The following is a 13911-nucleotide window of genomic DNA, read 5'->3' on the forward strand; positions in this document are numbered from 1 at the left end:
AGCAGTGGTCCGATAACTCTACTCTTTCCAGTAGTGAGGACACATTTGGCCTTGCTACTCCCGATCTTCACGCACCACCTAAGCCCAGCAAACCACCAGCATGGCTTCCGAAAAGTGCACAGCACCACCACAGCATTTAGCGTCATCAACGCTATATAGAAAGTTCATGACCTCAACCAAAAGCCTCCCTGAGAGATGACAATCCTCATAGCGTTGGACTTGTCAAAAGGCTTCGACACGGTCAATCACACTACTTGAGGATATCGAAAAATCTGCGCTCCATTCAGGTCTGATGAGGTAGACTATGAACTACCTGAGTGGTCGACAATCAAACGTACTATTTCGTGGTAAAACTCTAATTGAGAAGAATGAAGCAGGGGTCCCGCAGGGTGGTTTTTTTCTCCCCCCTTCTGCTGTTTAACTTCAACATCTCGAAACACCGTCAACCACCAGAGATTTATATCACTTCGGAATAGAATCAATGACGCCAAACTCCTACTTATCCGGAATATATCCAGCGTGCAATGAGACCTCGCATGACGCTTAACTCATCTTTGCACCTACACACATCTGACAGCCTTCTCCCTATGGTCCGACCCTGTTAAAACAACACGTTTCCTGGATCAACCGTTGTATGACCTCGATGGCAACTTTTCAAAACCTTACCACCCTAACGGGGATTAGGTACCCGTTACTACAACAACATAAGAACGGCACATATTAAAGGCATATAGGTCGTGGGAAACAAACTACCAAATATAGACGAAGATCTCGATTTAGCTCATAAGACCCAAAGTAGCTCCATCTGTTTTGCGGTTAGTTTGAATTGCGTTTCATTTTTGTCCATTCAAACTTTGCCCTGACATATCGAACATACATAATTATGTACTTATCAAAAAACTCTTCTTTGTGATCATGATGAAAAAGCACATTTGCTGGACAAGCCATTTGATAAATCCTAACGGCCTCGGCCTAATAAATTCTAACGTGCACTCAACCAGCTACGGATAACCGTATACTTTGCATAATCAAATCATAAAACAACAAACCTATAAAACAACAACAATAATATTAAACCATTTTATCAGTTGGACGTGAATTTCATGATTAACAAAGCAATGGATAGTCAAAATCATATTTTTTTAATTTATTTGTAAGCTTTTTTTTGGAAGTTGAGGAACTGTATATGGTGTTAAAAAAAAACTTATAAAATGGCTACTCGATTTTTATTATTAATATTTTGCGCTATTTTTAAGGCACTTACATAAAACCATCTTGAAAAACTTTTTTTAAATTTTTTCATTTATGAGTTGAGAACAATGTTTCATATATGAACTATTACTACCAGAGCAGCAGTTTAAAATAAAATGGAAACTTTATCAAAAACGGTGTATAGCACACTTTACTTTTTATTAAATACATATGAAATGATTAATGACAAAATATATGAAATTAAAATAAGGCACTTAACAATATTTGTGTGTGTGTAAGTCACTTGGTCTGAGCTAAATACTAGAGTGAAAATGAGATAAATTCTAATGCAGCTAGTTTAAATGGAGTATAGTTGCAAATTACGATTTTTATAGTTAAAAAAAATTAATTTTATCATCTTATGTGCGGTTATTCGTTGCTTTAGTTTTAAATCGTTAGTCATTTTCAAAGTTTTTCTATAAATAAACCCTTCCACAACAAAAAATATACATAAGCGTAGCAAGCTTTGGAGATTTGAATGTAAGCAATTATAAAATTTTTGCCGGCTAATTACGGCCCACTCACTGCTAGAGATCTATGCGGTCACACATAAGTATAAGTAAGCTTCTGATTATACATATGTAGAGCGCCACACAAACTTGGCAACAGCCATAGTTAAATCTGTATACAAGTGTGAGGGGTTTAACGAAAGAAAAAACACTTGAGTACATACATAAGTTTAAGTACTTTTTATGGTGGATATTGTGATGAAATTATGGCGCTGTGTATTTATTTATCAGCATTGTGCATTACCGCTTTGTGTACAAGATGAAACTGACATATTAAATGAGTCAATGTCAAGGCATTTTCGACTAAATATATGAAAAAAATGTGGCGTAAATAGAGACCGATTAGCATGTCATTGTATGTTTGTATGTGTTTATATATGAATCTATGTATATATGGATGTATGTATATATGAATGTATGGATGTATGAATATACGTAAGTATGTATGTTTGTAGCCATGCGAAAGTACAAATGCACTTGTGGCATTCAAATGTTAATGAGGCAGCCAATAATTAGGAGTGCAACGATGAAACTACTGCATACTTAATAACTAATACAAAAAAATATTAATAAATAATGAAAAGTTTTTGTTTTCTAAATATACTACAGCTTTTGCAGCGCTTATTGCCGCTGTTTGAGTGCATCAGTTTAATATTGCTTTTGTTGTTACGTTTCCGCTTTATTATAACTTCATGGTAGATTGCAACCCACCACCGTCACCACTTTGGCCGCCACATCGCTCGCCATACGCACACACTCACTTAATGGACGTTTCTCCAGCCAAGCATGCAAGAATGCCGCCACAAATGCATCACCAGCACCTGTAGAGTCGACAACTTCGTTCACACGTGGCACGTGGAAGCTTTGAAATGTAATTGCACCTGGCGCTGCATACTCATCCTCGTAGTTGGTGATTAACTGTACACATTCACGGCCATTTGTCACCACAATCACTTTGGGTGTGCTGCTTTGCTCCAACAAATACTTGGCGGCATCATCGATCGTTTCGTAACCCAGCTTCTCTGCAAATGTCAAATGTTCCTTGCGATTGCCAAATATGAAGAATGCTGCACGCGCAAGCTCACGCAGTTGTCGGAAGTTTTCTCTTATGATATATTCGGCATTTAAATTGATTGCCAAACGACGACGTTCTCTTATGTAGCTCCGTACAATGAAGTCACAGACATCTTGGCGTTGCGGCACAAAGAAACCTTCGATATAGAGTATTTGTTTACGTTCGATGGGACGGAGAAAGGCCTGTGTCTCATCATGTTCAGCTTTTCGCAAATGGTCAACGGACAGCTTGGCCGACGCGCCAATATTAGCATACAGCGCTTTTGTTTTCGTATCTTTGTTGATGATGCAGACGCACTGGCCGGTCGGTACGTCAGTCACCGTGGCGAGTCTGTAAACAGAAAAATAATTTTTCAAGTATTTGTATTTAAATTTTCAAGTTTTTGTGTATATATTTAAGTTTTGTGCTTCAAATTGGAATTAAAGTTGTTAATGATAGTATAAAGAATCCCATTATTTGCAATATCACACGCTCACAGTAATTGCAAAGTTAAATATTTACATACATACATACATACTTATATTGTATTGACATTCACAGCTTTGATGGGAATTTGAGTAACTTGCATGCTGACGAGTATACCCCGAGAAACTTACTTTACAACAACTCAAGTTAACATGCAATTTTTAAGATGAAAGGCAGTGTACTGGCTGCATTTCACATGCAACGATTTTAAATGAATTTATGAAAAACAAGAAAAAAAGTTAACTTCGATTGCATCGCACCTAGAATAACTTTCACAAATAAAAATCTTTTCATAAAAGAACTTGATTTTGATGGATTAATTTTTATGGCAGCTACTTATATGCTGATCAAAATTTCAGATGAAATTTGTGGTCCAACCCCGTAATAACTCGTTTATTATATTTGATAATATCGTTGACAAAGCCTTAGCACACTAATAAACAACTAGTAATCGTAATAAATTTTTCTAATTCTTGGAAATTAAGAAAAACTTTCTCAGCCAACTGATTACAATGCTCCATTTAAATAACAAATTAATTTCATAATCCAGTGTGTGGGGATTTCCTCTGTGAACTTTGCAGGAACAGTGAAGTCAATTTTAAAAATAGAATCATTTCTACTCTATTAAAAAATTTGCAAGTATTAGAATCGCTTCCGAATTCTCGAGGAATAAAAATTAAATATCATATGTCATTATGTTTGTTATCATGACTTGTTGATATAAGTAGACAAATGTACTAAGAAGAGATAAAAGAAAATTTGACATTGTTGTGTCATATTCATTGCTATAACAGAGATAAAGAGAAGATCAACAAAGGTGCATGCAAAAATAAGAATGAAGGAGTAAATAAACAAATTATTAATGTAAGTACGCACAGACATAAAAATATACAGTCATAGCTACTACACATACATAAATATTTACAACAAAATATTAAATAAAAAAATGAAAAAAATAAAATGCAAGGAATTAAAAGCATGAGTCAATGACACGTTTTATTGGGGAGTTTGCAATTGAAACCGCGACCAATGCACGGCTCAAATGTTGGGAAAAAAACAATGACCCTTACAAACGTGCAGCGGCCGAAAGGGCTCAAATTAGTAAGCGCTCATGTGTAATAAATAAACACTTACATATATATTTATGTGTGTATATATTTAAGCTCCCCATGCATGCATTGGAATTTGTATGCAAATGAACTTTTAGCCAGAACTCGAAAATCAAATTTATTTAACATTACAGAGCGGAAATGTAAGACATGGAGTGTGAACCCTTCTGAAATGCATTTTTACCAATTTAGCGAGGCGTGACTTGAATTACAGCAGAACGTGCAGCCAAGCGTGTCTATTCAAATGCGGGCTCACATAAGTGTGATACGCTATGCGTGCGCCTTAAGTATACGCAACTAGAATTTACAAAACTCATTAAAATATGGTTACTTTTTTTGGTATGAAATTAAAGCAATTCAAATAATATGTATATGTACAAAAACATTATTTCACAGCTCCTTATTTAAGAATACATTGTCGACACTTTACTATAACTTTAGCCAAAATTACCCTTAGTCATGCAAAGTTATTAAACGCACACTGGTAATTCCCACAGACTCACCTCGCTTCGATTTCGCGTTCTTGTAGTATCTCTTTTAACTTCTCTGCGGCCTTATCTTCACCCACAGCGCCAAAGAAAAGTGCATCGGTACCGAGTTGTTTGAGTATACGCACTGTGTTCAAAGCAGAGCCACCGGGATTTACTTCAAATTGCACACTACAAGCAATATATGCAAATATATTAGCATTATAAACAAAAGTGAATATATACTGCAATGTGCGGTGTATTGACATTTAAAATGTCAATATTACCATCTGATTGACCAGCTGATGTTTTGGCTATCTAATCACTTACCGCTCGGCTGCCTCAGCTGCTAACTTTGCTAATGTATCCGCATCAAGTTCGCCTTTCGATTCTGCCGGTATTTGAAATTGTTTTAATAGCTCTGTTTCGCTTTTCGGAAGCTGCGCGGTATGGTCCAGCAGCACATTACCAAAAGCAACTATTTTGCGTGGCCTACGCGTGCGGAGGAGGTTAGAAAAAATAATATAAGTATATGAAATAATAGCATGGTTATTTATTAATTACGAAACACTAAGTTTTTAAATTATTTCAAAATTGTGATATTTACGTATTATTGTAACTGCCTTCCCCATATACATAGTCAACAACTTTTCCGTAGATCTCTTGTAGGTATTCCATAGTACGATTAAAGAAAAGCATTTGACTAACAATAACAACTGGTAAAAATGCGATTTTACTGTTAAATCAATAAAAGCAACTTCACTTGACTTTTGCCGAAAATGAAGGTTATTCACCAATGCACCAATAAACGCGTCAACGGTAGGCTTTCGACTGAATCTGTAGGTACCACTAGATTGAAGGTTGACTCTGTTTGTGCGCGCCGCCGCAAAGCTTTGACGACTACATGAATGGGAAGCTAGCGCTTTTTACGTTGTATTATTCTCGTCTGCTTTTGTACCATTTCGGTTTTTTTGTGACCTACTCCGTAACTTGCTCTGGCCATAATTTATTGAAGTGGGAAACTAGTGCTCTCACTGATATTACACACAACTTCTTTTTTATAATAATAAAATATGCGAATCTTTTCTATGTGTGCTTCTATTGTTTTTATTTTTTTTCCCCCGACTTGTCTAGAAACAGTGTTGCTAACTCTAATAGGTTACCTCGGGGGTGTAATATTGGCGCATAAGAATGCTTTACGTTCATAAAAAAATACATATGTTTGTGCTAATATATATATGGTATTTATATGTGTTATAATATTTTTTCTTTGGTCCGCCAAGGGAAATTTTATGAAAAAGACCACGGATTTATGAATATTTCTCTTTTGCCAATAGCCCTCTCATTTCGTTTTGTGAACATTCGCTTACATCACTTTTATTTCCACAGCTGTTCCGCGATTGCTGCTTTTATTTACATGGCCCTTAAAACTGTTTAAACGTTTATTGAATGTTGAGTACAGAATATAAAACCGAATTTTTATATCACAATTAGTTGCGCGTTTATTATTTAGTTTGCACATTTGTAGAAATATTTTCCGGAAAGTTCAAAGTGAACTATTTTATATAAAACAATAGGGTAGTGTATAGTGACAACATAGTGTTAGAACATTATTGCTGGAAGATTTTCAAATGTACATAAATAAAAAGTTATACATTGCAGTATATTCATAAGTTTGGAACACTCGCTTCATTGCGATAACAATTTATTCAAAAATACGTATATTATAATCAGAATATATACATATATCCAACATCGTATTTAATTTCAATATTTTAAATTCATAATTTCTATAAAAAATTAATAAACTAAATATTTCTGAACTAAATTCTAGAGCATACAGGTACGTAAGTAACAATATAACTAAGTAGGTAACAAAATAATACAAACGAGATTATACTAAGCGTATGGCACAAAAGTACGTTAACGAATATTTTAAAATGCTAATTTAATTTATTTTAACAGTTTCGATAAAGTCCACGCAAACGGAAGACTTCCGTATACATATCCGCTTGAAAACGATCCTTAACTTCTATTGGTAGGTCGCGTATTAAATTTGCAATATTTTTCACAAATAATTCATCACCTAGATCTTCCGTCACCGCACCAATTTGTTTATTGCATTTGGCTGAGGAACGTTTATTTTCGTATATATTGGAATTATGAAAATCGGTATCCATTATACGTTCAATTTTCAATGGCGCTAAATCGAATCCTGGCGACTTGTTGCTTTCAAGCGAACGCTTGGTGCATTTTGATAAATTGGAATTGGACGAATTCGATTCATCTTCTGTTATTGCATTCATATTTATAAACATTTCATTTATTATGGGCTCTTCCAAGCTGGAACTTAAATCCTTCTCTTTATGTGATCTAAAAAAGAGTGTGAATTAACGTAATATATTATACATATGTATATTCAAAAGTAATTATTTAACTTACCGACGCGGTATTATTGATTCTTTCAGAAAAATCATTTCTTTGTAGTATTCCCACTCATTTTCGTCAGTCTCACCATTGCCTATCAACATAAACCCATCGGCTCTTTTCATTTGCTTGCAGAATCGTTCCCGTAACAGCTTCCAGCGCGCTTTGCATTCACTAACTAAAATTAGAATATAAATTAAAAACATAATTTGGCCATCTTATAATGTTGAAATGACACCTGCTCGGTCCGTTTGGTTAGCCACATCTTGCCAAGCGTCGTTGCGTTTATTCCTATTGTAATAGTTTTTATGATTTTTCTCGTACAAGATTGGTTTCTCGCGCACTGATTTTATTAGTTTCAAATAGAATTCGGATTCAATTTTTTGTCCCATTTTTAAATGGTGCACTTAAGAATTTGCTTACGCAAAATGTCAAAAGTCTTTCTAACGTTTTACTTCAACGATTGCTTCAAACTTAAGCAATCAGCTGATGTGCAAGTGAAAAGTCGATAAACGATATGTTGATTGAAATCGTTTTACAATTTGGATCTTTTAAATTTTTGGGTACATAGTAGAAGTTTATTAATTGTTTGTAAGTTATAACAAATTGGTAGTAATGAAAATTTTGTAAACAAATGTGCAATTTAAAATGCAATAAATATGAAATATATAAATATATCTTATCTGGCGGTTTAAATGCAACTTCCACCTCTGTAGACGTGGTTTGTTTACTTTCATGGTTGGCTATAGTTTGGAAACCACTGACGTTTTGCAAGCTTTCCGGCGTAAAATGTTTAAAAGTTAAAGTGACAAAGGTTTTGCAAATGAAAAAATAAAATTAAAAAAATGAAAACTTAATTACACTACTCAAACAATCTGAAGGAAAAATTAGCAACTGTTGTGCTAAGAGTTCTTTGGGGTATTTGAAGTGTGCTAATTACGAATTCGAGTTGTCATTTCAGTAAATAGTGGGGATTTGACCTCTGCGACCGTTAACTGCAATACAAAAAAATTCTAAGTGCAAAGAAATTTGTACTATCGTTTTCGATTTTAGCAAAACAAAACAAAACAATTATTTTTATGTTTGTTTGTTTTTGTTTCTTTTTATTTTTTTTATTATTTTTTTTTTACATAAAACGCATACATTTATTAAGAAACCTTCTCTCAAACAATATCAGCTCATATTCGTTAAAATCATTATTCTCAGAAACTTTTCTTTAACTGCTCCTACTGATTTACTTAATTAAGAAGTGCAAGCTGATAACATGTACAGGCACGCGCAAACACGGCTGCACAAACATTTCGCAATACAAGCAATTTACAAAAGTTTGCAGCCAAGACTAACTGGGGATTTCCAGTTCTTTTGCCAGCGATAAATTGCAAAAAGAAACTTGCTATAGGATGGACCAGAAGAAAAATTGCAAATAAGAAAAAAATAAACTATATGATATCTTATTGCCTGTTATGTACATACATACATACTTACGTATATACTGTATCTACTACGAACTCGGTTTCGCAATGATGCGTCGTGTGCGAAATTGCTCTCTGTGCAGCTTCTTGCATTTTTCTTGTTTGATGCGCTTTTGAGTTGGGGGATTTCTGCGTAAATACCCACGCTAAATGAATACGTTTGTTACATACATATGTACATACACACATTCATACACACATACCTTTTTGAAGGCGTGAATTTTCTAATTTAGGTAAATTACATTACTTTCACAAGATTTTTTTTTGTAAAACAAGTAAGCTGTGTGATTTACCAGGTGTAATAATTGATGATTGTTGCAACAAACCTTTTCTGCAAAATGTAAAGTAAATTTAAAAAGTACTCGAAGAAAATGTGGGTGAATTATAAAAGCAAAAATTAATGATTTTGTAATATTTTAAATACTTTTACATACATACATACATATGTACATATGTATGTAGTTTGCAATCTGAGAATGGTATTACCCAATTTTTCTTTATCAACGCGAAGTTTGAGAAATTCTTTGAATTAATGTTAAAGAATTCAAATAATTTTTTGGGACAAGAATTTTTAGTGTTTTTTATTTAATAAACAATGTGGTATCTTAATTTGAGGTTTTATCGTATATTTTTTTTTAACTGCATTTGTTTCAAATGCGTTATCAGTGAACTTGGGTTAAAATATGCACAAAAAGTAAGTTCCTCTTAATTAAAAATTCACGGAAAAGTTTATATTTGAATATACACATGTACAAAAGTATGTATGTAAGTAAGCCATGCTTTATCTGTAAGGGTTTTCTAAAATATTAAACAGCTCAAACCCCATTATTTGTGGGAAAAAACTTAAAAAATTTAACACCATCCAGCTGGTTGTAAGTGGAAAAGCATTTTTGTGGTTTTTTGTAGTTTTTTTTATGCCCTGAACTGAGTATAAGTATTAATTTTGCTACGAAATTTGTAAGACCTACTTAGAAGGAAAAGTGGGAGGCACCATGTCCGTCTCTCCGACTGTCTGTCTGTATATACGCGAACTAGCCCATCAAATTTTCAGATATCGTTTAGAAATTTTGCATAAGTATTTTTCTTACTAGGAACTCATTTACTCATTTGTCTGAACCGCCGATATTGCATCACTATAGCCACTGAGGTGATGTGATCCCTGTCCACGCAGGTAGAATCCAAGGCTTGAGCCTGCTTCTGAAAATTGTTGGACAATCCAGAATCAGGTGTTATGGGGCTTCCTGTTCCATGTTGAACAAGTGCTTCCTAAGCCTGCAATGCAATGTATACAGCACGACAAGGAGGCGGAATTTGTCCCGACGGAGGCTGATCATTTCCTTAAACCTTGCGAGATTGTACCCTCCATGCTTGGCATAGCGCATTTCTGTTGCCCTCTGCCAATACTGTTCTCTCCCCACAGTCTCCTCAGTGTGAAGCAGCTCCTTAAATGTGTGGGACCCCACTGCAAGGCATGGTTCTGGGCCCATCATCCTGTACGCTGCCGCAGAGCGGGCGAGTTCGTCGGCCAGCTCATTGCGCTTACCTCTTTATGCCCCGGCATCCAGATTAGCTGTACGCGGTTGCACACTGATAGGTGGTACACTCCTCCATTAATCGAATTTAGAGTCGCTTGACTGTTGATAATTATGTCGGTACGCTGGTGGCGATAGTTGCGGTGGAGATTGGGTTCTGTTAACTGACTTATAGCGTGGCGGCTTCTAAAAAAGAGCGGGTTTTGTGAAAAAACCTCACAGTGGCTAAACAATCGAAATTAAAAATGTTATTCCTTCGATCATTACCTGACAAATATATCGAAGAAAGTCGTCTGAATATTTCAAGTTCGTCGTTTCAATCGTTACAGAGACCGATCACCACCCTGAACGGAGGTGTAAATCACTCTTGAAATAGATTCCCCAATGCTTATAGTATTTCTTTTAACTACGGTAGTTTTCAATATTCCAGTATTGTCAAAAAAATGGATCATTAACTCAGCCGTTTGCTCCAAGACAGCCCCCGCTGTAGAATTGTGTTATGCGTATTGTTTTAGCTTCGGTACTCATCTTCGAGCTTACCGCCCCTGCTAGTAGCTTAGCTACCTCCGGCATCGCTCTCAGAATCATTGACTATTTATTGAGCCCCCTCATCGCGACAAGAGAAAAATCGACAAGATAGATAATAACCGATAATTCTTCTACTGAACCGTTAGCTGAATTAATCTTACAACAATGTTGGGTTTAAATTAAAAATTACAAAGTAACTGTGATCTCTATAAAACGTGAGTCTGTAGCAATATACTTATGTTCATACACCTCTATATGTATATGTAAGTATGTATATATTTGGAAAGCACTAAACGCTCACACCGATATGCTTAACATAAAAAAATGGCTTACGTGCAAAAATTTGACGCGGCGCAAGGCAAAAATTATTAATGCAAACATTTGCATACAGTCTAATTTTTTCATTAGCATTACACAAACTCATTTATTGCGTATAATTTCGGACAAAACTTTATACGAATGTATGTAGATATGTATATAATACTAACTTGTCTCAGCCCCTCCACAGCCTGAGTTTGCATACCTTAGTTTTGATTGCAGTAAATGCGTGATATCTTTCAGTACGCTCGTACCCACTATTCACACACACCACTCACTTTCACAGTCTTCTCCCTCAATACTTTATTTCACCTTTTTTCGTTTAAGGGGTGTTCCATATGGTGTTTTTTCTCAATATTTAGAAAATACTATATCATCCTCATCATCATCATACTGATATGTATACGAATATATATCTCCAGTGACTTCGTCTTCGACCCTCGAAATTTTTATAGAACGCCGTTATTTTTCGCCATATAGCGAAGTGCAGAATATTTAAAAATTGTTTTTAAAAAATTTTAACCCAAACTCATCTTTTTCACGAAACACTTTTTCATCTCGACGACTATTTAATAAGCAAAACAGATATACCTGGAATTCGAAAAACACATAGGTGACCTTTCAGAAGCCACATCAACGTCCAAAAGTGACAGCCTAAATGGATTCGAAGCCTATTTTACAAAATCCTGCAGAAAATACTTTTACAGATCGCCACAGACCGGCGTATTTTTTTTTTTAACTTAATTCACGACGTAGTTTTTGATGCAATGACGGAAGCGTACCGATTACGTAGACCTGACTGCCATGGGAACATACAGCCGTGGGCTTTGAAGATGCTTGGTTTCAGCCGGTCCACGAATATATACTCCAACCTCGGAACCGCTTTCGATGTTTTGACAGCAAAGATTTGTAATGACGATTTTGTCATTTTAATTGCTGAAGAACTGTAAAACCCCGGTTTTATAAATAGTTAATTTCTTTTTATTTCTTAACAGCTTGTTTAATAGAAATCTGGAGCTTTTGTTCAATAATAGCCTAAATTTTTTACCAAAGACTTCGAGAACTGGCTACTGAGAAGCTGGGGAGACAATATTAACTTATTACTTACCGATCCAAAGAAGATTAGATTCTCAAAATAACAGCTTTGGTCGGATAAAATCCGGGTCGATTCGGATATCTTAAAACCAGCTGTGATTGGAATTGACTCCCCTACCAGTGAATGTCGTATGAAGGGTCCAAACACCACCCATAGCAGAACAAGAGCTCGAGTTGAACCGTAAAACCAGCGTGAACCTTGTACAACTTCGTTCTGGGTATTGTGACAGGTTAAACTCCTACTTTTTGAAAATAGACCCTGACATACAAAATCTACTGCATGCAAATAATACCCACATGGCACATCTTTTCACGTCCAATGAAAGCAACTCAGTTAACACCCCTCTCCTTTTAGGTCGCACCAGTCGAAACAGCTCGTTTCATGCGCCTACCATTAAGTGATTTCGATGACAGTTAACTTATTACTTTCCCCTAAGCAAGGTCTAGATAATCGCTACAACAACAACAAACCGCATAGAAAGCCAATGTGAATCCTTTGCCCTTCGAAAAAATCCAAATCGACTATATGAACCACCCTATAAAATTCATAAAACCGCAGAAGAATACTTGCAACTGCTTCAACCCACAATCCTCTTCTGCACAAGTACATCAGTTTGTCTGAGCATGATTTCCATTTGTTAAACGTTCAGTGTTAATTCAAATTTGATTGCCTATTAAATAGCGTCAGACCTCATGGTTGCTACAGAATCCAGTGATAACTGATCGAAGAAAAAAGTTATTCAGCAGCATAATACAATAATTAACATTTAATTCGATCCTTCTTTCTTTTGGCCACGGTTGCGAATTGCTAACGCGAATATTTGCCTCGGCATTGTTCCCACCTCCTGAAATTTCCATAATGCGCATTACTTCCAGCGTTCATTCATTTCTTAATGGCGCCAGCACGTTCGATCTGGTGAAACGTTTTTACTTGTTGTTGTAATTTTATGTTAACCGTTTAAGTAGCGTACTTTTAATCGATGAATCGGTTAATTACAGTTCAAATAAAGGGAAGCTCTGGAATGTGTGAATCAGTTGAGCTACTTTTAACTTAAAAAGTGTCTATTAAAAACGCCTTTATTAGCACTTTTGATTAGCTTAAATAGTGCGTCAAAGACGCTGCTTGATAGCCGATTGGAAATGGTGGAAAATGCAATAAAGTGATAATGCTTTGGTCAGCATTATGCTAAAAACAACCTAAAAGAAAAAGTAATGTTGAAATCTATGAATATTGAAAGAGATTTGCCATTCCAATTAGCGAGTTGATATTTATGTATAAATATATGTATATATATATGTATATATGAATGTACGTACTTGATCACAGATAAAAGTGAACTTAGTACCACTTGCACTTACCAGATTGTCTTCAGAATGTGAGATCACAGGTTGTCTTCATCTCCAATGGCTTCATAAGCCCATATAGGGGTTTCGTCCAGTTAATGATATCGAATAAGTTCCCCTCTTTCGGAATGTTTCCAATTTTTTTACCGAAGCTTCCATTAAATACTTCATTCATTTTGAACTCTTGGCAAAGTTCCCTTTGCAGCTCTTATTTCTACAGACAAGAACAAGGCAAGGCATGCTGTCCATAAAGTATCTTCTGGGACAAACTAAAATTTTTAATTTAATTTAAATTTTCCAAAACCATATAATTTCTATA

At 35.4% G+C, this 13911-nt stretch overlaps 4 protein-coding genes across 6 annotated transcripts in view; 2 read left to right on the forward strand and 2 right to left on the reverse strand.

The window, feature by feature from the left end:
- LOC105233676 (odorant receptor 43a) overlaps nucleotides 1-13911 on the forward strand; it is an 83981-nt gene that overhangs the window by 20693 nt on the left and 49377 nt on the right. The gene's annotated exons all lie outside the window — the stretch shown is intronic.
- LOC105233661 (adenosine kinase) lies at nucleotides 1376-5987 on the reverse strand. The gene is made up of 4 exons (XM_011215795.4): nucleotides 5484-5987; nucleotides 5207-5368; nucleotides 4913-5068; nucleotides 1376-3165 (listed from the first exon to the last, which is right to left on the reverse strand). The coding sequence occupies exons 1-4, from the start codon at nucleotides 5573-5575 to the stop codon at nucleotides 2451-2453; spliced, it is 1125 nt and encodes a 374-aa protein (XP_011214097.1). The 5' UTR covers nucleotides 5576-5987; the 3' UTR covers nucleotides 1376-2450.
- LOC125777066 (electron transfer flavoprotein beta subunit lysine methyltransferase-like) overlaps nucleotides 4043-13911 on the forward strand; it is a 93927-nt gene continuing 84058 nt past the window's right edge. Inside the window, exon 1 of one of the 3 annotated variants that reach the window (XM_049450954.1) lies at nucleotides 4043-4164. The gene's annotated coding sequence lies outside the window, so the exon portion shown is untranslated. Of the gene's footprint in view, nucleotides 4165-5252; nucleotides 5386-6336; nucleotides 6720-13911 lie in introns of those variants that run through there. The other 2 variants (XM_049450953.1, XM_049450952.1) reach the window with 2 other exon arrangements.
- On the reverse strand, nucleotides 6696-7758 carry LOC105233660 (transcription factor Adf-1). Its single transcript, XM_011215794.4, has 3 exons — nucleotides 7542-7758; nucleotides 7319-7481; nucleotides 6696-7249 (listed from the first exon to the last, which is right to left on the reverse strand). Exons 1-3 carry the CDS (start codon nucleotides 7693-7695, stop codon nucleotides 6835-6837), a joined length of 732 nt encoding a protein of 243 aa, XP_011214096.1. The 5' UTR covers nucleotides 7696-7758; the 3' UTR covers nucleotides 6696-6834.

This window comes from Bactrocera dorsalis, chromosome 3 (assembly GCF_023373825.1).
Source record: "Bactrocera dorsalis isolate Fly_Bdor chromosome 3, ASM2337382v1, whole genome shotgun sequence".
Lineage (NCBI taxonomy): Eukaryota > Metazoa > Arthropoda > Insecta > Diptera > Tephritidae > Bactrocera > Bactrocera dorsalis.